The 27028-nt window shown below is 42.0% G+C and overlaps 1 protein-coding gene across 1 annotated transcript in view; it reads right to left on the bottom strand.

The window, feature by feature from the left end:
* Window positions 1-27028, bottom strand: part of AOX1 (aldehyde oxidase 1) — an 80220-nt gene that overhangs the window by 38347 nt on the left and 14845 nt on the right. The window contains exons 6-19 of the mRNA XM_045867476.2: window positions 25519-25580; window positions 21120-21209; window positions 20371-20451; window positions 19632-19776; window positions 18667-18759; window positions 17519-17670; window positions 17232-17325; window positions 16002-16111; window positions 14837-15021; window positions 9048-9210; window positions 8375-8467; window positions 4378-4547; window positions 3600-3726; window positions 644-766 (exon numbers count right to left, since the gene is read on the bottom strand). Of these exons, the coding sequence (XP_045723432.1) occupies window positions 644-766; window positions 3600-3726; window positions 4378-4547; window positions 8375-8467; window positions 9048-9210; window positions 14837-15021; window positions 16002-16111; window positions 17232-17325; window positions 17519-17670; window positions 18667-18759; window positions 19632-19776; window positions 20371-20451; window positions 21120-21209; window positions 25519-25580 (1688 nt within the window). The remainder of the gene's footprint in view (window positions 1-643; window positions 767-3599; window positions 3727-4377; window positions 4548-8374; window positions 8468-9047; window positions 9211-14836; window positions 15022-16001; window positions 16112-17231; window positions 17326-17518; window positions 17671-18666; window positions 18760-19631; window positions 19777-20370; window positions 20452-21119; window positions 21210-25518; window positions 25581-27028) is intronic.

The raw sequence follows: 27028 nt of genomic DNA, 5'->3' as shown, positions 1-27028 counted from the left end.
TTCTATTCCTCATACTCATTTAAGATATGCACTGAAGAATCTAAAGAGGGTCTCCAGGATTTGCTGCACAGAGCATCTTGCTGGTTCCTGCACACCCCCAAGAAAGTCCAGGTGCCGGTGAACTCAGGGTCCCGGACACCAATGCCTGCCCATGCAGCACTCCTCCCACCAGTCCCCTTCAGGGATCAGATTTCTTTTTACGTCTCCATCCCCTCCCACCCCACTGTGGCCCATACTTCAAAGAAATCTGACCCCCAGCAGTAACCAACAGGTCCGCCGTTCCTCTGGCTAATCATCCAATCAGAGACGGGTGTGTGACCTCAGGGGCCTGATAAGGCTGGATCTCAGGACTGGAGCTTGGGATGCTGGGACAGCGCTGCTCTCTCCTCCCCGGTCATGGACGAGAAGCTCCTGGCTGCCATCTTGTGACTGCAGGGGCTAAGGCATGGACTGTGGGCAGCAGAGAGGAGAGGCACAAAACCAGGTTCTGGGCCAACACTGATAGAGTCCGGGGCCAACCAAGCCCCTACGCATTGCACATCACTTGGAGTCAGACTTTCTGTCCCGTCACTGTAGGCAAAGAGCATTTTGACGGCTCCACCGGGGAAATGCGCTCTTCTGACCCCGCCCTTGAACTCATTACCTCGATTGTCAGGATCAGCGGCTGCAAATCTTGGTAGACAACCTTCACTCGCTGCGCCGCTCGCTTTGCCTGGAGCTCGGACTCCGCAATCACGGCGCAGACGAGCTGGCCCACACAGGACACCTGCAACACAGACAGGCGTCTGCCGTCAGGGAGCGCAGGCGCCAGGCCCCGCCCTTCGCCCCTCTTCCTCCTCCCGCTGGCACAGCGCCGGACACACAGTAGAGAACCGCTTCACATGCGCAGTGCGGCTGTTACAAGGGCCCTGGTGAGAAGGCACGTTTGTCAGAGCTGGCCTGCTGGCCCCGGGGCTGGAGGAGGCCACTGACAAGACGTGCTCCCTGGCTGACCCTTGAGCTTGACCCAGGCTCATGGAGGCTCCTCACCCCTTCCCTGTCCTTAGAATGTACGGTTTCCACACTAGGAACTGTTTCAAGGATGGAGCCTTGAGAGAGGAAGGTGTGGTACAGACCATCTGGATGGCCCAGTTAGGGCCCCCACACAGACAAACTGGCAGATGGTGCAGAGATCTACTAGTCTTGTGGCTGCCCAAGATAAGCCTCAGAAGTCCCCTTTCTTGTCCAAACCACTCCCTACCAATCTGGAGGGGTCCGCCTCTTCGAGCGGTTTCTTTTTGCCGTGTGGGTGGGCACCAACACCCAGGCTCCAGGGGAGCTCAGGTCTTTGTGCTGCCATCCCTGGCAGAGTGGCTGACGAGGGGCAGGGGTGACCGTCACACAGCAGACTCAGCTCCAGGCCAGCACACTGGGGCTGGGGCGGGGGCCGAAGAGAGCCAGTCACTTGGCTTGACCTGTGGCTGCCACCAGGATCAGGGCCATCCTGGGAGGAAGCTTCTGGAAAGGGAGGACCCGAAGGTCATAGCCCATCTCATCAGAGACGACGGAGGGAGAAAAGGAAAACACAACACTGCTATGAGCAAATCTCTGTCCCAAACCTTGGTGGCGCCCAGGCTCGTCAGGAAGACACAGAGCCTGTAACTAGCCAAGACATAAGCAAGCAGAGAGCATCCGCTTCATCATTTCACCTGCAGGGGGCGCAGGGGCCTAAGGAGTTCACACAGGCAGAAAACTGATGGGAACAAAAAAATAAGGCTCCAGAACGGGAAAACAGGACTAGAAGAATTCACCATGACTGCTCCGTTCTCTCTCACCTTATACCATGATCACAATTCAAATTTAATCACTCATTTTAAAACTGACTTTAAACTATTAAATCTTTTCTACGACGAGCACATAGTAGTTTTGTCATGAGAAAAAAGTGTGGTAGTAAAAAAGTTAAATCTAGCATACGTGCGTGCACGCACACCCACATCCACACACAAAAGTATGTTTGCTGGGTGTGGATGGGTGGGGACAGTGGGGAGATAAGTGAAGAGGAAAGGTGAAATGTTGACAATTGTTGAAGCTGGCTGATGGGTCTATGGAGATTCATTGTACTATTCTCTATTTTTATATATGTTTAAAAGTTCTACAGTGAAAAGATTTTTTTTAAAAGACTTTATTTATTTATTTGACAGAGAGAGACAGCGAGAGAGGGAACACAAGCAGGGGGAGTGGGAGAGGGAGAAGCAGGCTTCCCGCTGAGCAGGGAGCTCGATGCGGGGCTCGATCCCAGGACCCTGGGATCATGACCAGAGCCGAAGGCAGATGCTTAATGACTGAGCCACCCTACAGTGAAAAGATTTTTTAAAGGCCTAACTTTAAAAAGGAATTAAACTAACAAAGGCATTCACGATGGTTCCACGCTCCACTCTGCACAGATGCCTGGGTTTGCCCCCGTGACCTGGCACACAGATGTGCCCCTGAGATGTTCATCATCAACATCTGCACACCTCCCAGCGGAAGTACTATCGTGCAGCTCAGAAAGGTTTTGCTTGTTTAATTAACATTTGGCAAAGGCCATAATTCTGTCTTCCGCAAGCCCCACAAAGCCCTGCCTTGGGAGAGTTTCAACCTCCAATTTACACTCAGTCATCAAGCTTTCATTTTTATCAACTAAATCAGCCAGCAAGAGCCAGAAGTATGGACTCTGTTACAGGAGGAAGCTCTTTGGGGTCAACACTGAACTGAGAAGCCTGATTTAGGCAGAAAACCTGCTGAACACTGCCCTTGTTGCATTTTCTGAAAACTTAAATCACAATAGCCAGATCATTTTGAATCATCTGAAACTTTTAAATGGCCACAGTGCTATCATTGTTCCTCTACCCTGCTACATGAGAAGCAGTGTGAGGACTATGCAAATGAATCAGACATAGGGTCTCACTCAAGGACTTTTACTAGGTAGGGGAGATACATAAGACAAAGGAATAAATAAGTAAGCTTAATACAAAGTAGAAGTGCATTAAAGGTCCACTTCACCTTCTCTGGACTTTAAGCTCTGTGAGGGTAAGGACCACCTGGGTCTTATTCAGCTATGGTGGCCAGCCACATTAGATGCTCACTTAAAAACGCCTCTTGAATACATGGCAGTATACATGAATGAGTCAGACCGAGTTCAGAGAGGGAGACGGAATTCTCATGTTAAAGGATAAGAAAAGGGGCGCCTGGGTGGCTCAGTCGGTTAAGCTTCCAACTCTTGGTTTCGGCTTAGGTCCTGATCTCAGGGTCATGAGATTGAGCCCCATAATGAGCTCCATGCTGGGTGTGGAGTCTGCTTAAGATTCCTCTCTTTTCTCTCTCCCTCTGCCCCTTCTTCTCCAGTAGTAAGATTACTACTAGAAAATAGGAAAACACCAAGCATCTTTTATAGAGCTAGTCAACTTCTTTTCTTATGTGGAAAATGAATATACTTGAGTTCATTCACCATTAGAATATGGTGTTTCAAAGAATTATTGGAATCCTTTATGATGTGCCAAATTTGATGCCATCTTTAAGAAAACAGGCAATGCCATTAACTGAGGAAATTATTTTTGGAATAGAAAGCAAAAATGCCGTACCTCCTCTGTCCTCAGAAGTTCCTCCGGTTTGGTTAAAATGCAGAAGGAGTTTACGCCACGAAGATGTTCCTCAGTCACAATGTCCACCACGCCAGGCAGGCTGAGAGCTTCTGACAGATCAATAGACCTAGATGAAAACACACAGAGCAGGTTCTCAGAGAAGCCCCCAGCCTGAAGACCATGGAGAACATGCTTAATTGGAGAATAAGATATTCAAGTGGTCAGATACACCCAGCTCTAATAGTTCTTGCCAGACCATGGTAACAAATTCCCGGAACAATAACGCTATTACTTGAACTTGAATGAAGCTGACTTTGAGCAATGCAGGGGTTAGGGATACTGATCCCCTACACAGTTGAAAATCTGCATATAACCTTTATTCCTCCAAAACTTAACTACTAATAGCCTACTGTTGACCAGAAGCCTTATTAATAACATCAACAGTGAATGAACACATATTTTACATGTTATATATCTTATATACTGTATTTTTTTACAATAAAGTAATCTGGAGAAAAGAAACTGTTTTCACAGTACTAGCATTAAAAAAAACCCACACACAAGCGGACCTGTGCAGTTTAAACCCGTGTTGTTCAAGGGCCAACTGTATCTGGAGGGACAAATTGTAGTTAATCCTACATTTTGATCTAATTTCCCTCCCAATCTGCATTGGATATTGCCAACAAATAGCCTATCCTCTTTGTACCATTACTTATCACTTATGTGAGTTGGACGAAAAGGCAATAATTAACGTCTAATTAGGAACTTCATCACTTACACAATCTTAGCACGAGCTCTTGAACTTGTTACAAAAGACAAGAAAAGTTCCCGGTCCACCGTAGGCATGTCATCGCAGTAGATGGCTTCACCTGTGGCATGTTTAATACCAGACAGATGCATGATAGGATGGCCAACTGGGTCTTCAGGAAGCTGCTTTGAGTCTGCACTCTGTTTAATCAGTAACCAACAAATCAGTTTTTATAATCATTTTTATAATATTATGCACATCTCCCATAAGAGGGTAGCTATGCAATTTACATCCAAACCAGAACACTTCTGAAACTGAAAACAGTCACTGTTAACAATAACACCAGGACAATAAGCCTATTTCAGTAATACAGTAGGCAAACTGGGCTGTATAGTCATGATATTGTTCTTATTTTTTTCCTCCTTTTTCTAAATATAGAACAGAAATATGTCTAATGCAAATTCCATTTATGTAAGTAGATGAATATAAATATTTCTTCCTAAAAATGTAAAATTATATCCTCTTGTTAATGCTCCCATATTTCTTTCAATTTTATTATCAGAATTATTTTACCGTTGTATCTAAGCAATGGCATATATAACATTTTTCAGAAGAGCATGATGGTATCATGACTTTGTTTTATAAAATATTGAGGGCATGCTGTCATGCTCTGTTCCAAGTGAGGAAGTTAAGAAATAATTGGTAAAACTCGTAACTTAGACAATCCTGATAAAGAATGAAGACAAAGGGACCTGTATTTTGGGGAATTATTTACTAATGTTACTCTTTCTTAGAGACCCATGGAATAAAATGTCTTGCTACTGGTTCTCTAAATACCTTAAATATGTTTCATTAACCAAAGTGGACATCAAGAAGCATGATGTCTTCCCCAGTATTTCAAATATGAGAGAGTTGTTAGCTTTCCTAGTTGGTTGGTTATCGGGAGAAGACCTGGATGTATGAAGAAAGAGGGGTTAAGGGACAGGACAGAGACCAAGCTCAGAGCCCAGCATGAAGGCTATGGCTGCTAAGGGGGCTGGTGATGAGAGTGTGGGTGGTGGAAATTCCAGGATAAAGATAACTGAAATACTTCTTCGATGCCCTCTGCTGCTCATGGGACTCAAGAAGAGTGGTCCTGGTTCACTGCCAACCTACTTGAAGGACTCAAAAAATAAATCTTTGGCTTGAGATAGACCAGAGGTTGTCTAGGCAGGGGGCAGGCCTAGAGCATCAAGAGGGCGAAGGAGAGTGGCACGTGTAATTTGAAAACATGTTCAGCATTTTTACTGCTTATTGGGAAAAAATAAAAACCTACTGTCTTCGTAATATAAATGACAGTAAAATATCAGCCAAATGTTGACTGACAGCTATATGCAGAAAGTAAAGTGATTTCTAAAATTAACTTGGTACATGAGACATGTGTGGATGCTATGAACTTACTCCTTTCTCACACAAAATTTACTGTTTTACAGTAAGATATACACTTACCCATAGGCATTTTTTTAGTGTCCATATTTGTTTCATTTAAATGTAAACTTCCATTTTGTAGTTACTAGAGCATAATGCACAACTAGAAAGCAGAAGATTATGAAGAAAAATAATTTAGGACTTGACCCAGGCACGGTTAAATAGACATTAGGCCATGAATGTAGGCAAAGAGGGAAACTGAGAGAAAATTTTACATGTGGGGGTTCAGGCATGGAAGGGGAGCTGAAGCAGCTCCCACACACACCAGCCCCAGTGACACAGCTCATCACTCTGTCCTCAGGACCAAATGCTCTCCACAGGCCTTTGGTCTCTCTCCTTTGAGAAGCTGAGATGGTGATCAAGAGAAAAAAAAAATGTTACGAGGGCTCCATCAAGTAGGGTTTTTTGTGTTCCAGATGGTGAGGATCAACTCCCTCTGTAAATACCCGCAACGTGTCATGCTAGGATTCTGTGGCAGGCTCGCAACTTGAACATTTGAGTAAAAAATCACCCACATCTTTTTTTTTTTTTTTTAATCCTAAGGGATTTTTTCCATCCTGAAGAGTAAAATTCCAGGTAATTCATAAGCTTAAATATTAAGGAAACACATCCGTAAGTACCTGTGAAGGCTCTGGGAGTTTTTCACAACATAATACTTTTTATCGTCAATAATGAAACACATCATAGCATTGGAAAAAAAAAGCCTTTTGAAATCCTGCTGGGTGAGGCCTGAGAAAAGACTGAAGAAAAATCCCAAAATATATCTTATTTCTAGTCTATAATAAAAAATGCAGCTGATTATTTTAGCTGAAGATATACTTTTTTTTTTTGGTACTTAGTTGGGGTGAATCTACTGGTGAAAGAGGCTGAACCTGACTCCTTACTTCTGCTTGTTATGTGGCTGAAGGGACCACAGAGGAATGAATTTGTCTCTTCAAACTGGTGATCTCCTGAAACGGTGTCAAAATGCTTTCAAAGCAAATGAACTGATTTGGGGGGAAATGTTTGTCATGAGTGCTGAAGATGCTCTAGCAATGCAGATATTTGTGTGTGTGTAAAAAAATCACAGGAAAACAAAAAGAAAATTCATCTCTGTGGGAGATAAACTGCTTCCAAAATTCGGCCTTGCACTCTATAATAACAAGCTCCTTTTTTTGACTATCTACTGTGTGAAGATTGTCACTTTTCTTTGGATGATTTGAATGCCCATTAATTTGTTGTTGTTGTTCCTTTCGGAGGTTTATTCCATTGTGAAGGTAAGGTTAGGGTATTCATAAGCTGAAGGTTGCAGCTTCCATGTTTTGCAGAACACCAGGAAAGATCGCAGCTTTTTAAAACTTTCAATATCATCACTTTCTTTCTTTCTTTTTTTTTTTTAAGATTTTATTTATTTGACAGAGAGACAGCGAGAGAGGGAACACAAGCAGGGGGAGTGGGAGAGGGAGAAGCAGGCTTCCTGGCTAGCAGGGAGCCTGATGCGGGGCTCGATCCCAGAACCCTGGGATCATGACCTGAGCTGAAGGCAGACACTTAACGACTGAGCCACCCAGGTGCCCCAATATCATCACTTTCAATGGAGTTTGGTGTCCTTAAATTTTTGAACATCCTGAACCTAAAACCTCAAGAGATATATACCAACTGCAACGTTCATCATGACATACCATCAGCTTTTACAACTAAATCCAGCAATAGATTCAATGAACTGATGCTTTCAAAAGCCTCCTCATGTTCTTGACTGAATAAAACTCTCAAGGTAAAGTTTCTTGATAATAATTTCAAGGAAAAACACATCAAATCTTATCCAGTTTACCAACAGGATGACTTCAGGAGGTATTTTTATGATGTTGTGGTGGAAAACTCCATTTGAAAGTCATGAGGAATTCTGTTCTAATAGCTTTCATTAGGAGAGCTTGAATAGCTCTTAGAACTTAGTTTGATTCAAACTCTAAATGTAACTCACAGAAAAGATACCTGGAGAATAGAGACTGGGGAAGCAAGCTTGTTTTTTAATTTAAATTCAATTAGTCAACATATAGTACATCATTAGTCTCAGATGTAGTGTTCAACAATGTATCCGTTGCATATAGAATTGTTTATTAAAAAAAGTAAATCAGTAGCTCTTTTAAAAAACTATTACTGCATTTTCACCAACCTCTGAGGGCTATGTTTGCTGCTCCTCTATAAATGAAATCAAAGCAGCCCCCCAGCCTTGATACAGAATGTGACTTTGGTTGCGCTCTGGCTTCCACAACGCCAAGGGCAGAAAGTGCATGGCAAGCTAGCCAGCTCATGCCTGTCAGTGGTACAAGGCCACAGAGCAAAACACACAAACTTCAAGATCAAAGCAGACATTTTTATAAAAACTGCCATTGCTAGTTTTATTTTTCGTCATAATTTTTCGTTGAGTTTGAAATTGTAATTAACACTAAGGAAGGCTGAGTTCACCAGAAGGGGAGCTAGAGCTTAGAAAGCTTGAGAATCACTGTGAGGTAAGTGGAGTGTCCAGGTGAAGGAGTTATAGGCCAGGCCCTTTGAATTTAAAAAAAAAAATGCCACTCACCTGGTACCTGAATGTACTGCAGTGATGTCTGGAATGAAGATCTTCTAAAGCACTCTCATAATTGTCTGCAAGGCTAGGATGGTGAACAGGGTCCTGAAAGGTAGAACCGTTGTAGATATTTCAAATAGGCCCGAATGGTCTTGGTAGGGAGGCTACCATGGTTCTTAACAAGGAGCTCTACTCGGAAGTCTAACATTTAGCAAGTACTTGGCCCGCGCAGAACCCTGGGGGTAGCAACAGCTCCCTGACCAACAGGACATATGCTCTGGAAGGCCCATACCCACTACTACACATTAAGAAGCACCAACTGAATACAGATCACTGACTTGCAACATCTTTATGTTTCTTATGATCCTCTCATATGCTTTCCTAAATGATTTGAGGACTTACAAACTAGTAAAAGAATGCCTGGGTGATCACTACTATCACCAAGACAACTACAAAGCAGTCTTCCCATGTTCCTCTGAAGCACTAGGGACCTACTGAGCCCTTTTCCTGCGACAACACATTTCACAATAACCTATGGAGTGGCTGCCATCATCATCTTATAGGTGAGAGAAATGAAGCTGAATCCAAAGAGAGTCAAATGAGTGAAGGTGACCCAACAAGTGGGAGAGATGCTCTACTGAGAGGAAAGTATGTTCAACTCATGAACGTGGTCAGTTCCATTTACCATCCTCTTCAGAATCTGTGACACTTCCAGGTAGAACTTGAAGAGGAAGCTGATGATGAGAGTCCTCTTGAACTCCACCCTCCCGCCCGGAGCTGAGCCTGGAAGGGTAACTTCGTCCAGAACCAGCCTGCAAGCCGCATCCAGCATCTCTTCATTCCAGGGCCTATGGGAATCAGAGAGAAGACTCATTACCTCACAGGCTCAGCTCGTGTGTGAGACAAATAATGACAGTGGAATGCAGGGAATAAGAGTAAAAGTTCCACAGCTGGGCAACCCACGTTCAAATCACAGTCCTTCACTCTCAAGGCGTCTGGTCCAGGCCCACCACTTCCTCATCAGTAAAAGGAGAATGAGAGTAGAACTCACCTCCTGGAATGTCATGAGAAAGAAATGACAACTTGTGTTAAGTGCTTACCCCAGCAGTAGCCGACCCCTGTATCACTAGAATATTTACTGGATGCCTGGTCCTGTTGTAATCACCTTGTATGTATTCACTCATTTAATCCTATGAGGTGGGGATGATTATCGCCCTTTGACAGATAAGGAAAGGCACTGTAAGGTTAAGTAAGCTGACTTGAGATCACATAGTTAATCGGGGTTGACTGAGTTCATACTTTTAACCATTCCTCTTTGTTTACCTTTGAAATGGTAACTGATAACCTAGTAAATGCTCCAGAAATATCAGCTATTAGTATTATCTATAGAAACAAAAGTCATGTAAGCAAATGGCTTTAGCCATTTATTATAAAACAAACTCCCACAGTCTATTTTTTATTGTGGTAAATTATTTTCTCATGGTAGAAAATGCCTATTTTCGAGTGTAAGCAAACCAGCCTCTTTCACTGGAAGTCTGGGCAGAGGAAATTGTTCCATATACAGACTCTGTGTCTGGGGAAGGAGAAAATTTCTGCTCACCAGGGTAACCAGGTGTGACATTCAGTGTTGATGGACAGAGATTAAAATGGCCCTGGCCAAGAGTACTTGCTCAACAAAATTCAGATTTCCATCTGGATATTATGCACAGCTAAAAAGAGAATCCTGTGTATCTTACTCCGGTCCAATTTAAAGACTCATAAAGGGGGAAAGATGGCGGAGGAGTAGGGGACCCTATTTCAGCTGGTCCCGGAATTGAGCTGGATATCTACCAGACCACTCTGAGCACCCACCAAACCAGCCTGAGATGTAAGACGATCTGGATCTCTACAAACAGAATATCGCAGGCCATTGGTTTTGAGGTAGGAAGCGGAGAGCCGTGGTTCCGCGGGCAGATATCGGAGGATAAACGGCAGCAGGAGGGTGCCTGGATGTGGGGATCCTACACCGCCGGTGAGTGACAGCCTCGCGCGCTGATGGGCGCAGACTCGCAGACCGGTAGCATCGGGAAAGGACTTTAGGGCAGCACCCAGGGTGGAGGACCAGACCGGCGGGGTCGCGCGGACGCGAACTGCAGCCTCCGAGTCGGAAGCCCAGTGCGCCAGGGTTGCGCCGGTGAACTGCAACCCCCGGGAGTGGAAACCCCAAGTGGCGGAGTCACGCACACGCGAACTGGGAGCGGCTGGCGGTTTTAGAAGCACAAAGGGCAGAGACGTGTCCCGACCTGGAGGCAGGACTGGGGGCACTGCGGAGGGGCACACAACCCAGGACGCTGCAGTTTATAGCAGCATGGACAGAAACGGAGACAGTTTGGCCTGGAGAGCTCACTGAAGAACAGACTGCGGTCTCTCTGCTCTGAGGCAGAGGGTTGGAAACGGTCTCTTCTGCTCTGACTCGCGGAAGAGACGCGGAAAGCCGCCACGGAAAGCTGCCAGAGAACAAAAGCCCCAAAGACTGATTCCCACTGAGCCCATCCCCCGCCACAGGGGCACAGGGCAACTCTGCCCCAACAGGGTTGCCTGAGTAACAGCATGGCAGGCCCCTCACCCAGAAGACAGGCTGGGAAAACAAAGAGGCCAGCAACCCTAAGGTCCCAAGAAAACAGGTGCATCTTGCTTGGGTTCTGGTCAATAATTTGGACTCTATACATTCCCTCAAACACCCATCAACAGAATGACTAGGAGGAGGAACCCCCAAAATAGAAAAGACTCAGAGATTATGACTTATGCTGCAGATTTACAAATGGATGCAGATATAACCAAGATGTCGGAGATGGAATTCAGGCTAGCAATTGTGAAGACAATGGCTAGAATGGAGAAATCAATTAATGGCAACATAGAGTCTCTAAGGGCAGAAATAAAAGGTGAATTGGCAGAACTTAAAAATGCTATCAATGAGATCCAATCCAATCTAGATAATCTAACAGCTAGGGTAACTGAGACAGAAGAGAGAATAAACGATCTGGAAGACAGTATAATAGATAAAAAGGGAAAAGAGGAGGCCAGGGAAAAATAACTCAGAATCCATGAAAATAGAATCAGAGAAATAAGTGACACCATGAGGCGTTCCAATGTCAGAATAATTGGAATCCCGGAGGGAGTGGAGAGAGAGAGAGGGCTAGAAGATGTATTTGAGCAAATCGTAGCTGAGAATTTCCCTAATCTGGGGAATGAAACAAACATTCGAGTCCTAGAGGCAGAGAGGACCCCTCCCGAGATCAAGGAAAACAGGCCAATACCCCGGCATGTAATAGTAAAACTTGCAAATCTTAGAACCAAGGAAACCATCTTAAGGGCAGTTAGGGGGAAGAGATTCCTTACGTACAGAGGGAGGAACATAAGAATAACGTCAGACCTATCCACAGAGACCTGGCAAGCCAGAAAGGCCTGGCAAGACATATTCAGGGTACTAAATGAGAAGAACATGCAGCCAAGAATACTTTATCCGGCAAGGCTTTCATTTAGAATGGATGGAGAGATGCAGAGCTTCCACGACCGGCAGAAGTTGAAAGAATATGTGACCACTAAGCCGGCCCTGCAAGAAATATTAAGGGGGGTTCTATAAAAGGAGAAAGACCCCAAGAGTGATATACAACAGAAATTTACAGGGACAATCTATAAAAACAACGTCTTCACAGGCAACATGATGACAATTAATTCATACCTTTCAATAATCACTCTCAACGTGAATGGCCTAAACGCTCCCATAAAACGGCACAGGGCTGCAGATTGGATAAAAAGACAGGACCCATCCATATGCTGTCTACAAGAGACTCATTTTGAACCTAAAGATACATCCAGACTGAAAGTGAAGGGATGGAGATCTATCTTCCATGCCAGCGGACCTCAAAAGAAAGCTGGGGTAGCAATTCTTTTATCAGACAAATTAGATTTTAAACTAAAGTCTGTAATAAGAGGCACAGAAGGACACTATATCATTCTTAAAGGGTGTATCCAACAAGAAGATCTAACAATTGTAAATATCTATGCCCCCAACATGGGAGCAGCCATCTACATAAGCCAACTGTTAACCAAAATAAAGAGTCATATTGATAACAATATGTTAATTGTAGGAGACCTCAATACTCCACTCTCAGCAATGGACAGATCATCTAAGCAGAAAATCAACAAGGAAACAAGAGCTTTGAATGATACATTGGACCAGATGGACCTCATAGATATTTACAGAACATTCCACCCTAAAACAACAGAATACTCATTCTTCTCGAGCGCACATGGAACCTTCTCCAGAATAGACCATATACTGGGTCACAAATCAGGTCTCAACCGATACCAAAAGGTTGAGATTATTCCCTGCTTATTCTCAGACCACAATGCTCTAAAACTGGAACTCAATCACAAAAAAAAATTTGGCAGAAATTCAAACATTTGGAAGCTAAAGACCACTCTGCTCAAGAATGTTTGGGTCAACCAAGAAATCAAAGAAGAACTTAAACAATTCATGGAAATCAATGAGAACGAAAATACATAGGTCCAAAACCTATGGGATACTACAAAGGCGGTCCTAAGGGGGAAATACATAGCCATCCAAGCCTCACTCAAAAAAATAGAAAAATCCTGAATTGGGGCACCTGGGTGGCTCAGTCGTTAAGCGTCTGCCTTCAGCTCAGGTCATGATCCCAGGGTCCTGGGATCGAGCCCCACATCAGGCTCCCTACTCTGCAGGAAGCCTACTTCTCACTCTCCCACTCCCCCTGCTTGTGTTCCCTCTCTCGCTGTCTCTCTCTCTCTGTCAAATAAAATCTTAAAAAAAAAAAAATCCTGAATTCACCAACTAACTCTACACCTTAAAGAACTAGAGAAAAAGCAACAAACGACGCCTAAACCATGCATTAGAAGAGAAATAATTAAAATTAGAGCAGAAATCAATGAATTAGAAACCAGAAACACAGTAGATCAGATCAACGAAACTAGAAGTTGGTTCTTTGAAAGAATTAATAAGATCGATAAACCACTGGCCAGACTTATCCAAAAGAAGAGAGAAAGGACCCAAATTAATAAAATTATGAATGAAAGGACTAACACGACTAACACCAAGGAAATAGAAACAATTGTTAGAAATTATTATCAACAACTATATGCCAATAAACTGAGCAATCTGGATGAAATGGAGGCCCTCCTGGAAACCTATAAGCTGCCAAGACTGAAACAGGAAGAAATTGACAACCTGAATAGGCCAATAAGCAGTAATGAGATTTTGATCAAAGTGATCAAAAACCTCCCAAAAAATAAGAGTCCAGGGCCTGATGGATTCCCTAGAGAATTCTACCAAACATTCAAAGAAGAAATAATACCTATTCTCCTGAAGTTGTTTCAAAAAATAGAAACAGAAGAAAAACTTCCAAACTCATTCTATGAGGCCAGCATTACCTTAAACCCCAAAACAGGCAAAGACCCCATCAAAAAGAAGAATTTCAGACCGATATCTCTGATGAATATGGATTCCAAAATCCTCAACAAAATCCTAGCTAATAGGATCCAACAATACATTAAAAGGATCATCCACCACGACCAAGTGGGATTTATCCCTGGGATGCAAGGGTGGTTCAACATTCGCAAATCAATCAAAGTGATAGAACAAATTAGTAAGAGGAGGGAGACGAACCATATGGTCCTCTCAATTGATGCAGAAAAAGCATTCGACAAAATACAACATCCTTTCCTGATTAAAACTCTCCAGAGTATAGGGATAGAGGGAACATTCCTCAAGCTCATAAAATCCATCTATGAAAAACCCACAGCGAATATCATCCTCAATGGGGAAAAGCTGAGAGCCTTTCCCTTAAGATCAGGAACACGTCAAGGGTACCCACTCTTGCCACTCTTGTTCAACATAGTACTAGAAGTCCTAGCAACAGCAATCAGACAACAAAAAGAAATAAAAGGTAATCAAATTGGCAAAGAAGAAGTCAAACTCTCTCTTTTTGCAGACGACATGATACTTTATGTGGAAAACCCAAAAGACTCCACCCCCAAATTACTAGAACTCATCCAGCAATTCAGTAATGTGGCAGGATACAAAATCAATGCACAGAAATCAGTTGCTTTCTTATACACTAACAACACAACTGTAGAAAGAGAAATTAGAGAAAATGCATATTTTCTTATTTTGCTTACTGTGTCTACTGTACTATTGGGAGGTGGGTTCTCTCTCTCTTTCCTTCTCCCTCTCCCTGCCCTCTCTGTCACACACACGCACGCACATGCACACACACAGACTACAAGATGCCCATTTCAGAATTCACTCTAATCAAGACACATGGAAATAATCATGAAATCGTACTGGAATCCCATGCCATTAAATAGGAAGGTGGTAAGCATTTTTCTTCTCGTAACTGTATGCCACCACACAAAGAGGTGCTGCGGTACTTGGAGTCTGAGGACAGGATGCCGTACCTTCCGACGAGTTCCTGGCAGGAATTCTTTGCACAGACGGTGGTTGGCCCAACGCCTCCATATGAGATGGATAACTCTCTGATGATGCCACCCCCTTCTCCAAAAATGACTCTCATTCCCGAATTGACGATGGCAAGCGCATTCTGTTGCCGCTGGGCTTGTCGGAAGCCTGACACAAATTCCCACTGAAGGCGAAAGTTAGGTAGCACATGCCGAAATACAGTGAGTGACAATGATGCACGGAACAGTTTATGTACGCTGCCTCTCAGTCCCTTGTCCCACTCTCTGTTATGGGCTGCACCGTGTCCCCTAAAATTGATATGTTAAAGTCTTAACCCCCAGTACTTCAGAATGTGACTGTATTTGGAGACTCTTTCTTTGAAGAGGTATTTACATTAAAATGAGGTAATTACGGTGGGCTCTCATCTAACATGATGGGTGTCCTCATAAGCGTTAAGTTGGACATAAACAGGGAAAACACAGGGAGAAGATGCTCATCTACGAGCCAAGGAGAGAAGCCTCTGAAGAAACCGATCTTGCTGACATCTTGATATCAGGCTTCTAGCCTTCCAAATTGTGAGAAAATAAAGTTCTATTGTTTAAGCCACTCAGCCTATGGTTCCTTATGATGGTAGCCCTAGCAAACTACTACACCCTTCAAGGCAGGCTTGATTATTCCCATTTTATAGATGAGGAATTTAAGCCTCCGAGTGCTTCGGTAGTAAGTTCAGGTCACAGATCCTGAAACCAGGATTCAGTCGAGTCTGAATTCACTTTGAGTCCAAAGTCCTTCTTTCCCCTAAGTTCTATTGGAAGTGCATTTTTTTTAGCCTCTTTCAAACCCCAAGATATAGGTAGAGCAAGTCTTCTTTATGGAAAAGCCTTATGTGTCAAAAAATTTATAAGCATCTATAGGGAAGTAACTTCAGAGTTTGGGTTAGGTAGAGATAGAGACAGAAAGAGACAGAGAGGCAGACAGAGAATGGTAGAGACAAAGGTCTCTTGATGAATGATCAGGGAGCACATAACACAAGTAAAAAGTAACTACTCACAAATACTGTAATCTCCCCTGTAAATAGTCAACACCTTTTCTTAACTCACCATGTTTGGAATTAACAAGCTTTAGACTCACAGTAAAAGCATGAGACTGAAAGGACATTCTCACCTTCCTCGAGTGGGGTATGTTCACTGAGATTAAGATCTCTTCAGGCTTCAGATCTGCACTGGGGCACCGTCTGAGAAACTCCTCGTTTAAAGGAACCTCTCGTTTTCCTTCTGTGGAAAGAAATGACACTTTCCCTGGAATCTGTTCTGTTAAACAATAAAACTTTGGAAACAATTCTACCAAATATCTGATGAAACTGGTTGTCTGGGAAAAGAAGTGTTCTTTCTCTGCTTAGCACATCTTTCCCCCTACAATGGCATCTTGTGGCTAGGTCCCACCTGTGTTGTTGTTGTTGTTGTTTGCTTCTTTGCTTGCTTATAAATAAAAATATCTAGCAGAGTGGCCCAGAGATCACATAGAACAGGACATGAACAGTCCTCTTCCCAAACAGCAAAATCCATTCTGAGCTTTGTAAGTAGGCAGTAGATATTAATATCCCTCTTGATATTCTGATCAAGTCACTCAACAAATATGTACTGTTTATAACCAGGAACCGTACTAGGTTCAGTAATGAATAAATAAACTGCCTTTAATAAATGTATACTAGTGAGGTGCTGCCTTATTATAACATACAACTCTGAATACTAACCTTCCTCCTTAAGACAATTTTGTGGTTCAGATGATATGAAGAGTAGGTATTTAACAATGCAGGTAATAGAAGGCTAGTCCATATTTTTAAATGAAAATAAAAACAGATTTATAAGGGACCAATTAGCAATAACTATTAACCAAGTTGGAATAAGAGAAATATATTAGAAGCCCTGGACTTTGTTTCAAAAACAAAACTCATATAAACACAGAATGGAGCCCAACCATTTTCAACAAAAAAAGGTCTGCAGGCTTCCATCAATGAACAATTAAGTATGAGCCCACAACCCTCCTGTACCACCTGGAGAAAGTCTTCAACAAAGGGGCTCTGTAGTTCTCAACAGACTTTAGTTCTCTCTACTACTCAGGTCACAGCAGGACACTAACCAACACAAGCATGGTCAACGTAGGGTGACCAGTACAGGAAAATACCTAGCAGACGGCCTCAAAAGAAAGCGACGAAGACATTGGAAGTGTATGGAATTAGGAACAGACTGGGCAAATTTCCAGCATCCAGAAAGGTGGAGAAAATTATTACTATTACAAAGAATAGTCATTTTCAAAACTGGACTTCCTGCCTCCCCAGAGGGAAAAATGGGTAAGAGGAGCAGGTTTAATAATCTCCAAGGAGTTGTCACTTACTTTTCGATAGCAAGTTGAGGGTACAGTTGCCCACGGCCAGGAGGGGATTCAGATCTGAATCTAGGTGCCTGCTCACGATATGGCCCCCTAAAGACTTTTTAAAAGAGTGAGTTATTTTCAATACCTGTTATATAATTATAAAAACACAATTGATAAAGTAAGGATTAAGCAAGGTTTTGGAGAATTATAATTTTTTGTCTGTTCTAAAAGAACAAAAAATGTCATGATTCATCAGAGATAGTCATGTAAGACATGTATGCCAGAGTTTACCATCATCAAATACATACAGCCATGTTCCTGATCTGAGATCCAGCCAGAGTTCTCAAATGCTTCAAGAGAGCTCGGTACATCCGTGTCTTCTCCTCTGGGAGGTTCTGGATTACTTCACCCAAGATGTACTTCACCTGAGTCAGGCTGAGGCCAGCACCTAAGGTCAGCTCTGAAGTGAAATCATTTATAAATAATGCAGTGTGATCACTGCTGACCTGGAAATGTCATTAGACCAAAGTTACAGACATGGGATCTTTTTCCTGGATACTTGCTGCTCTGCTTATTGATGGTAGTGGTGGTGGTGGCCATGGAGGCAGTGGTGGAGATTATGGAGGTGATGGTGGTGGTGGTGACGGAGGTGATGGAGATGGTGATAGAGGTGATGGGGGGGGTGGTGGTGGTGGTGATGGAGGTGGAGGTTATGGAGGTGGAGGTGATGGTGGTGGTGGTTGTGATGGAGTTGGTGATGAAGGTGTAGAGGTGATGGAGGTGATGATGGAGGTGATGCTGGTGATGGTGGTGATGAAGGTAGAGGTGGTGGTAGTGATGAAGGTGATGTAGACTAAATGTTTTTACTATGCTGAATGCTTCACAGAATCTCCTTGAATCTTAAGAAATCTTTGAGAGAATAGCCCCATTTCACTGATGAAGAAACAGATTCAGAACTCAACTAAGTTCTCACAGCTAATATGCGAAATAGTCAAGAATTAGACTCCAGAGCTAGACTCCAAACCCACATTTATATTACTTCTCATCATTGTCAATAAATCAATTTCCTTTGTGGGAAGAGATGAGCCAGTCTGTAAGCTGCTCAATACATAAACCTGCTCTCTTTACTACTGTGCTTCTGGAGAGCAAAGACTGTGTTCTATTTATCTTTATCTTCTATCCAGGACTTAGCACAATACCCTTCATTGGATAGTTGCTACATTTCTCTGATACGGCAGACATAGAAAGTTTTTCAGTAGACTATTCAGACAATTAGTATTTCATGTAACTATAGAGAATTCGTCCCTGGGTCTCCTCCAGAGTGTTATCATTTTTATACGGAGAGAATCTCTATATATTATAATTAGGAATAATTCTTTTCTGCTTGTCTGCTGGACAAAGGACATAAATTGATTAATGAACGTGAACTAAGAAAACAGGGACCATAAGAACTCACCATTATGTGAACAGTTTGCAAAATTCAGTTCTTCAATTCCATCTGGAGAAATTACGACTGGGTGAAAGACACCCTTAAATTTCATATCAGGCCCTAAGGATTAGAAAAAAAATTTTTGAAGTTGTGATTAAAAGCGATTATCTTTGGGTGCCTGGGTGGCTCAATCAGTTAAGTGTCTGACTCTTGGCTCTGGTTCAGGTCACAATCTCAGGGTTGTGAGACTGAGCCCAATGTGGGACTCCATGCCAGGCATGGAGCCTGCTGAAGATTCTCTCTCTCCCTCTGCCCCTCCTCCCCTGCTCACACAGTCTCTCACTCTCTCTCAAAAAAAGTGATTATCTTTAAATACATAAAAATTACAGATCTTTCCATTGGTCTGCTCATTGCCAAATCACCCAGAGACAAGCCAGATGGACTTCCACTGAACTCGGAGGATACTTTGAACTCGTCAGCTTGAAGTCTTGGCTGACTAGTATGAGAGGACTTGTGGCATACTCAAAAATTCTCTTTGGGAGGACACTGGGAGATTCCTCAAAGAAGTAGGCAGTCAAACTGAGTTCACAACAGACATAATAGAGAGACCCTGTAGCTGCAGTGTAAGAAAACCATTTCATATCTATCAGGATACCACCGAAAAAGGAAACAAAGAGCAACTTCAAATATGAGCCCAAGATCAATCGCCACATGGAAAGAAAGGACAGCTGACTAGAACTGCTACTTCTGAGTTGTTATGAAGCAGATCTCCTGGGTGCAACTCTACGCACTGCTCTGATTCCGGGCAATAGGAATTTACTTATGTCATGGAAGTTGTGAAAATCTCTTGAGCAACCCCGAGGAAGTCAAGTCTAAACAGTTAAAAGTACTTTTTCAGACTGTTTTTCCTGAGAATATGTATATATGAGGTTCTTTCCTCCAAAGTCCTTTTCCTCAGTTCCCTTATAAGAGGTCCCTGGGGTTCTACATACCTACAGAGGTGTTCCCCATGACAACAGGGGCCTGAGGATAATTGAATTTAGCTTCTAGAAGTGCCGTCAGGGTCGTTGGGGAAATCCATGTCATTCTATCACCACTAAAAATCCTGGTCCTTTGTGGTTTTTTCTCAGCCATTATCTGTTAAAACAGCAAGAGGGATTCAAGATCATCTCATGACAACATTTTCACCTGTTTCTGCCCCATTTTGATAGGAAACAGAGAAAGGAAATGGAGATCTTTTTAAAAAATAAAATAAAAGTGACCTAAAAGTAAAGCTTTACTAAGGAATCAGAGTTCAGATTAAACATATAAAAATATTTTATTCCTTCTGGAGACTGTTCTCCTATATCTACCTTTGCTGCTTTTATATCTCAAAGGAATTCATTTTAATGTTTAAAAATATCTTAATATGCTTAATTTTGTCAAACCATTCTATGGAAGAATAAAACAAAGTTGGAAGTAGGAAACATATCTACATTTATAAATGTTGTGATGTCATTTCATGACATTTTCTTATTGATACAATTTGCTGCTTTAACAGTCAACTATCCCCTCATGATGGCTCTACCCTCATTCACTCATCTCTGCCTTAGTCCCATACTATTTAGACCTTGGGTTAAGAATGGCAGATGGCATTTGCCAATCAATCAGCTTCTGAAAGGATCCATAAACAATACCCTTCCTAAACATCTCACCATGAATTCCTCTATAATGAGCTCAACTTTGCCTTACCATTAGCTCTGGAGGAAATATCAATTCTTGAGTTGGATCCAATGGCAGAAACTCCTCTTCTGAGAAGAGTTTTGGACTTGTCTTTAAAAAAAAAGAAAGTAACAGGAGTTATTATCATCAGACAACTCTAACTACTTTAAAACCTTTGTGGAATGAGGTCAGAAGAAGAAAGACATACAGCAGACAGAAAAAAAGCCGACTGGCCAGCCACACTCTCTGGGTTCTAAGTCAAGGGCTCTAACACAGACCTGGTTACTAGCAACTCAGTGCAGATGCCAATGGTCCTCCAAAGCTCAACTTCCTGAGCAAACATTCTCTTTGCAGTCTGGGAAAACAGAGGAGGCACCAGCAGCTGAGAACAAGAGTGTTTCCCCAAATTGCCACCTATCACTTCTCCCTCTGCCAGTTCTTCCATTTCCCTAACGTCTTCACTTTGCTTCTAGCTCTTGAAAAAAGACTTGAAAAGCTTTATTAAAAAAAAAAACAAAAAAACTAAGAGACATTAAGGGATCAATGTGTTTTCTCTCCTATGGATAGTTGTACTTGAACCAGAATAATATCTGGAATGAAGAATAAAGTTGTTAAGACAGATTTTTTTTTTTTTTGGATGAAGATTGAGAATGGAGAGGGGGGGACATGTTGAAATCCATCAAATGAGTCAAGTTAGGCAGCCATTTATTCTTCCTGAAAGTAAGTTGGTTCTGTTCATGTCCTGAGAAAGTCTTATAAAAAATTTACATTTCACTGACCTTATTTATTTCTTCATATTCTGGTAATTCATTTATTCCCTGATCCAGACAGCAAACCCCATTTTCTTTACTTTGACAGCAGCCAGAAGTCTAGTGGGTGAAAAAAACAAATAATCGAGAATTTATTGCTGATTCTACTAAGTATTTTTTCAGCTTTCTTGAGGTATAGCTGACAAATAAAATTATATATTTAAAGCACACAATGTGGGGACTCCTGGGTGGCTCAGTCAGTTAAGCATCTGCCTTCAGCTCAGGTCATGATCCCAGGGTCCTGGGATCGAGCCCCACATCGGGCTCCCTGCTCAGTGAGAAGCCTGCTTCTCCCTCTGCCTGCCGCTCCCCCTGCTAGTGCTCTCTCTCTCTCTGACAAATAAATAAATACAATCTTAAAAAAAAAAATAAAGTGCACAGTGTGATTGTTTTATATATGCATACTTTGTTAAATGATTACCACAATCAGGTTAAGGAACACATCCATCATCTCACATAGTTACCATCCTTGTGTGTGTGTGTGTGTTGTGAGAACAATTAAGGTCTACTCTCCCAGCAAATTTCAAGTACACAACACAATGTTATTAACTATAGTTACCATGCTGTAAATTAGATTCCCAGAGCTTATTCATCTTATAACCGAAGTCCTGTGCCCTTTAACCAGCATCTCTCATTCTCCCAGTCCCTGCCCCTGGCAACCACCATTACACTCTGTTTCTATGAGTTCAACTTTTTTTCTTTTTTACATTCTGCATATAAGTGAGATCATACAGTATTTGTCTTCCTCTATCTGGCTAATTTCACTTAGCGTAATGTCCTCTAGATTCACCCATGCTGTTGCAAATGGCAGGATTTCCTACTTTCTCATGGCTGAATAATATTCCTCTGTGTGTGTGTGTGTGTGTTGTGTGTACATTCATCTGTTGATGGTATAACTTAGGTTATAAGTTATATATAAGTTATATATAAGTTATAACCTATTGAATAACTTAGGTTATTTCCACATAGTGAACAATGTTGCAATGAATATGGGAGTTCAGATATCTCTTCGAGGTACTAATTTCATTTCCTTCAGATATATACCCAGAAGTGGGATTGCTGGATCCTATGGTGGTTCTATGTTTAATTTTTTGAGGAAATTCCATACTGTTTTCCATAGTGGCTGCACCAACTTACATTCCCATGAACAGTATACAAGGATACCCTTTTCTTCATATCCTTGCCAACATTTAACTTTTGACATTTTGATAACAGCCATCCTAACAGGTGTGAGGTATCTCACTGTGGTTTTGATTTGCAATTCCCTGATGACTAGTGATGTCGGGTACTTTTCAAGTACCTGTTGACCATCTGTATGTCTTTTTTAAAAAAATGTCTATTCAGATCTTTTGCCCATTTTTAATCAAATTACCTTTTTTTTTGCTACTGAGATACATTAGTTCCTTATATAATTGGATGTTAACTCCCTATGGTTAATGGTTTGCAAATATCTTCTCCCACTGTTTAGGTTGTCTTTTCATTTCATTGATTGTTTCCCTCACTATGCAGAAGATTTTTCGTTTGAGATAATACCCCTTGTTTATTTTTCCTTTTGTTGCCTGCGCTTTGGGCTTCATATCCAAAAAATCATTGCCCAGACCAATGTCAAGGAATTTTCCCCCTATGTTTTATTCTAGGAGTTTTATGGTTTCAGGTCTTACATTTAAGTCTTTAATACATTTTGAGTTCATTTGTGAGTGGTGTAAAGTAGGGGTACAATTCATTCAGTTTTCCCCAAGCCATTTATTGAAGAGACTATCCTTTCCCGATTGTGTTCTTGGCACCCCTGTCAAACATTAGTTGACTGTATATGCATGAGTTTATATCTGGGCTTTCAATTCTGTTCCACTGGTCTGTGGGTCGGTTTAAGGCTGGTGCCATATTGTTTCAATTGTTATAGCTTTGTGAAACAGTTTGAAATCAGGATGTGTGATGTATCCAGTTTGTTTTTTCTCAAAATTGCATTACCTATTTAGGGTCTTTTTTGGTTACAAGCAAATTTTAGGATTTTTTTTTCTATTTCTGTGAAAAATGCTAATGGAATTTTGTTAGGGATTGCATTGAATCTGTAGATTGTTTTGGTAGTATGGACATTTTAACAATATTAATTCTTCCAATCCATGATCATGGGATATCTTTCCATTTATTTCTGTCTTCCTCAATTTCTTTCAATGATGTCTTATAGTTTTCAGTGTATAGATCTTTCACTTCCTTGGTTAAATTTATTCCTAAGTATTTAATTGTTTTCAATGCTATTATAAATAGGATTGTTTTCTTAATCTTTCTGATAGCTTGTTAGTATATAGCAACACAACTGAGTTTTAATATAATATCATCCTGCAACCTTACTGAATTCATTGATTAGTTCTAACAATTTTTTTGGTGGAGTCTTCAGGGTTTTCTATACATAAAATCATGTCATGTGCACAATTTTACTTCTTTTCCCTCAGTTTGGAGCCTTTTATTTCTTTTTTTGCCTAATTGTTTGGCTAGGACTTCTGGTACTATGTTGAACAGAAGTGGTGAGAGTGGGCATCCTTGTCTTGTTCCTGATTCCATTTATTGTATTCTTCAGTTCCAGAATTTCTGTTTGCCTCTTTTTTATTATTTCTATCTCTCTGTTAAACTTCTCATTTAGTTCATGTATTGTTTTCCTGATCTTGTTGAATTATCTTTCCATGTTTTCTTGTTGCTTGTGGTTAGTAGGATCCATGTTCTATTGATGCCCTCTCAGAGCCCTGGCTGCTCTTCTCCCACCTTTTCCTTCCCCCAGCACTCCTCAGTATCCTGGATGGGGCGAGAAAGAAGTGGGCCTCTCTGGCAGTGTCCATACAGCTGGGGAAGCCAGATGCCCACTCACATACTCTCACATTCCCCCATGGGATAAATCATGAGCCAAGAAGGTCTGACTTGGCACTGAACTATGCCGCCTTGGGGGAAGGATGATGCACATAAAGTGAAACTGTTCCTTTCACTCTCTTCAATGCTTACAATCTTGGATTTATTGTTGTTGTTGTTCCACTGGTATAATGAGATTTCTCCACTGGACTCCTCGACTTCCATAAGTCACTCTTACACAGGAGTGATTGTGAAAATTGGTGTCCTTTAGGAAGAAGAGAGTAGAAAACTCCCATTTCACCATCTTGCTGATGTCACACCTCTATTGAGTCAAGCCTGGTACTGGTCCTCACCTAGGTGGAAAAGCAGCTGGTCCAGCCCAGGAAGGGCTGGTCTTCTGAGGTGAGTTGCTGAAGCTAGAGATGAAATGCAAATTCCAGGCAGGAAGCAAAGTCCCCTCTACTAACTATTAAATAAAACAGGTGACTGCCAGTTGAAACAGAATGCATAATCAATATTGCAAAATGTTATGAAAAAGAACCATGTGTATATAAACATATCCATACTAACTTCTAATAAAAAAAATCTAAGCTTATGAGAAAATTTGAATAGTAGTGATTATTCAACAAGTTAAAATATGTAAAAATCTTATAACAAGTCTGGCACTCAGCAATAAATATTAACAATATTAATAATATTTAATATATTATTAATGATATATATTAACAATTACTATGACTACCACTCAGTTCTTATTTATGACATATTGATTTCATAATTTAACGTCCAAAGGGCAATCTTCTGTCCCTCATTCCCAGGTTGTTTGTTCATTTATTCACGCAATACATAGTGACTGAGTGGCTACTCAATCGGTGTGTGGTGACCAGCCCTGGAGAAGCACAGCTTGCACTGTCAAGCAGCCCACTCTCTGATGGAGAGATGGGACAGCCAGTGGGAATGAAACCACGGTGTAACCACTGCTGTGACGGGGCATGCACAGAGGGCTGCAGGGGGCAGGGCACCTGACACAAACAGATCAGGAAAAACCCTCGAAACAATGACCCACGGCCAACACCAAAGGGCTTATGTGCTCATTATGTGACTATCAGGGCAAGCTCAATGTTGAGAAGAGAGTAAGCACCTGCTCGAGATCAAATAACAAACAGCAATCACAGAGCCCGAGATAAGAAGGGGCCTTGTATTCGTAACAATGGTTGTTCCCTTCATCACAGCTGGTACTCCCTACTGCTTTGTTTCACTAGAAAAAAATACACTCAAACACGTGTTCCTTTAAGGACGCCTGGGTGGCTCAGTTGGCTAAGCATCCAACTCTTGATTTTGGCTCAGAATGTGATCTCAGGGTTGTGGGACTAAGCCCCACACAGGGCTCCACACCCAGTGTGGAGTCTGCTTAAGATTCTCTCTGCCTCTCCCTCTGTCCCTCCCCACTGCCGCACTCAATCTCTCTCTCTCTCTCAAATAAATAGGTAAGTAAATAAAATCTTCAAAAACTGTATTCCTTTCTACTCACGTTACAGAAAGTCTTGCATGCATCAATTATGGGCCTATATCCAGTGCAACGGCACAAGTTACCTGAAGGAGAAAAACTCAACTGTATGTTACTCAAGTAACGTAGAGAGAGGCACCGTCTGCCAAATGCATGATGGAAGTACGGACCCCATCCAAGAAGAAAGCCCCGTTTGACATTTCAGTCTACATAATCTAAAAAGTCTGATCTTTTTCATCAGCAACTTGGGATATTAGGTTGAGAGTCCTGAAGTAGAGCTGAACCACTCAGTTATTTGTGTGTTCTCTCTCTAAGCCGTTTTGTATCTTCTGCTTATGATAGGTACTCAAAGAACACAATGATTTCAAGCTAAAAACTTGGTCTACAGGCACATTCAAGAGCTAAGCTTCAGTTGACAGACCAAAGACCTTTTATAGAAGCAAAGGCAGTTATGAAACTTTGGAAACAACTGGGCACACAATTGATCTACAATAAATCATTAGGGCAGCATTTCTCTCCCAGTGGTCCATAGCCCACATTCACCCCCCTCCCTCCAAATCTGGGGTCTTATTGAAAAAACAAAGCCACTGAAGCAAGCTATCTGGGGTTTAATCCCAGGATTCCTGGGACTCTTTACAAATTCCCCACAAATTTGAAAACCCTTTGTTCCCATTATAAACAGCCATGAGATCAAATGCCTAACAGGATCTAAAGGAAATCAGGCAAGAGACAGTTTATGTGCTGCATCTCTCCTATATATTCCCATTTGCTCTGGTCTTCCATGTGTGTGGAAGAGCTAGACACATGAGCTTTAACCTCGTGTTCTCTGGCAGGGAAATAGGGTCCTTGGGAGACAGATAGACAGAGCCATGGAGAGTTTCACCAGGATTTGGTGAAATTATTTTAAAAAATTGTTTAGAATCTTATTAATGAAGACCTCCTCCATCCACACACACACTGAGTTTCTGAACTTGATAAGATCACTCTAGACTGGAGAAAGACAGTTATTTGAAATAAGTATCACCAGAAGATCTCAATCTCTTTTATCTCATGTTGAATTCATGACAAGTCCTCTAATAGCTAATATGATTCTGAAAGCACTCACACCATTGGAGAGAGTGATGGGAGAGAGAGGTATGTGGAGAAAACTGGACCCTTTCCAAGAGTAAGTGAATAAGCTGGCTTTGCAATGTTTGTAAAAATAAGCAAGTAGGGGCTCCTGGATGGCTCAGTCAGTTAAGCATCTGCCTTCGGCTCAGGTCATGATCCCAGGGTCCTGGGATTGAGTGCCATGTTGGGCTCCCTGCTCAGCAGGGAGCCTGCTTCTCCTTCTCCCTCTGCTGCTCCCCCTGCTTGTGCTCTCTCTCTCTCTCTCAAATAAATAAATAAAATCTTAAAAAAATAAGCAAACAATAAAAAAGGAAGGAGACTTTTTTTAAAAAAAGATTTTATTTATTTATTTGAGAGAAAGAGCGAGACCGTCAGAGAGAGCACGAGCAGGGGGACAGGGAAGATGGACTGAGGCACCCAGGCA

Source organism: Mirounga angustirostris, unplaced genomic scaffold, assembly GCF_029215605.1.
Source record: "Mirounga angustirostris isolate CCGP_5_RB_7025 unplaced genomic scaffold, mMirAng1.0.hap1 SCAF_3, whole genome shotgun sequence".
In the NCBI taxonomy this organism is placed as follows: domain Eukaryota; kingdom Metazoa; phylum Chordata; class Mammalia; order Carnivora; family Phocidae; genus Mirounga; species Mirounga angustirostris.
The sequence above is the reverse complement of the archived record's forward strand: the minus strand, read 5'-3'. Positions and strand labels throughout refer to the sequence as shown.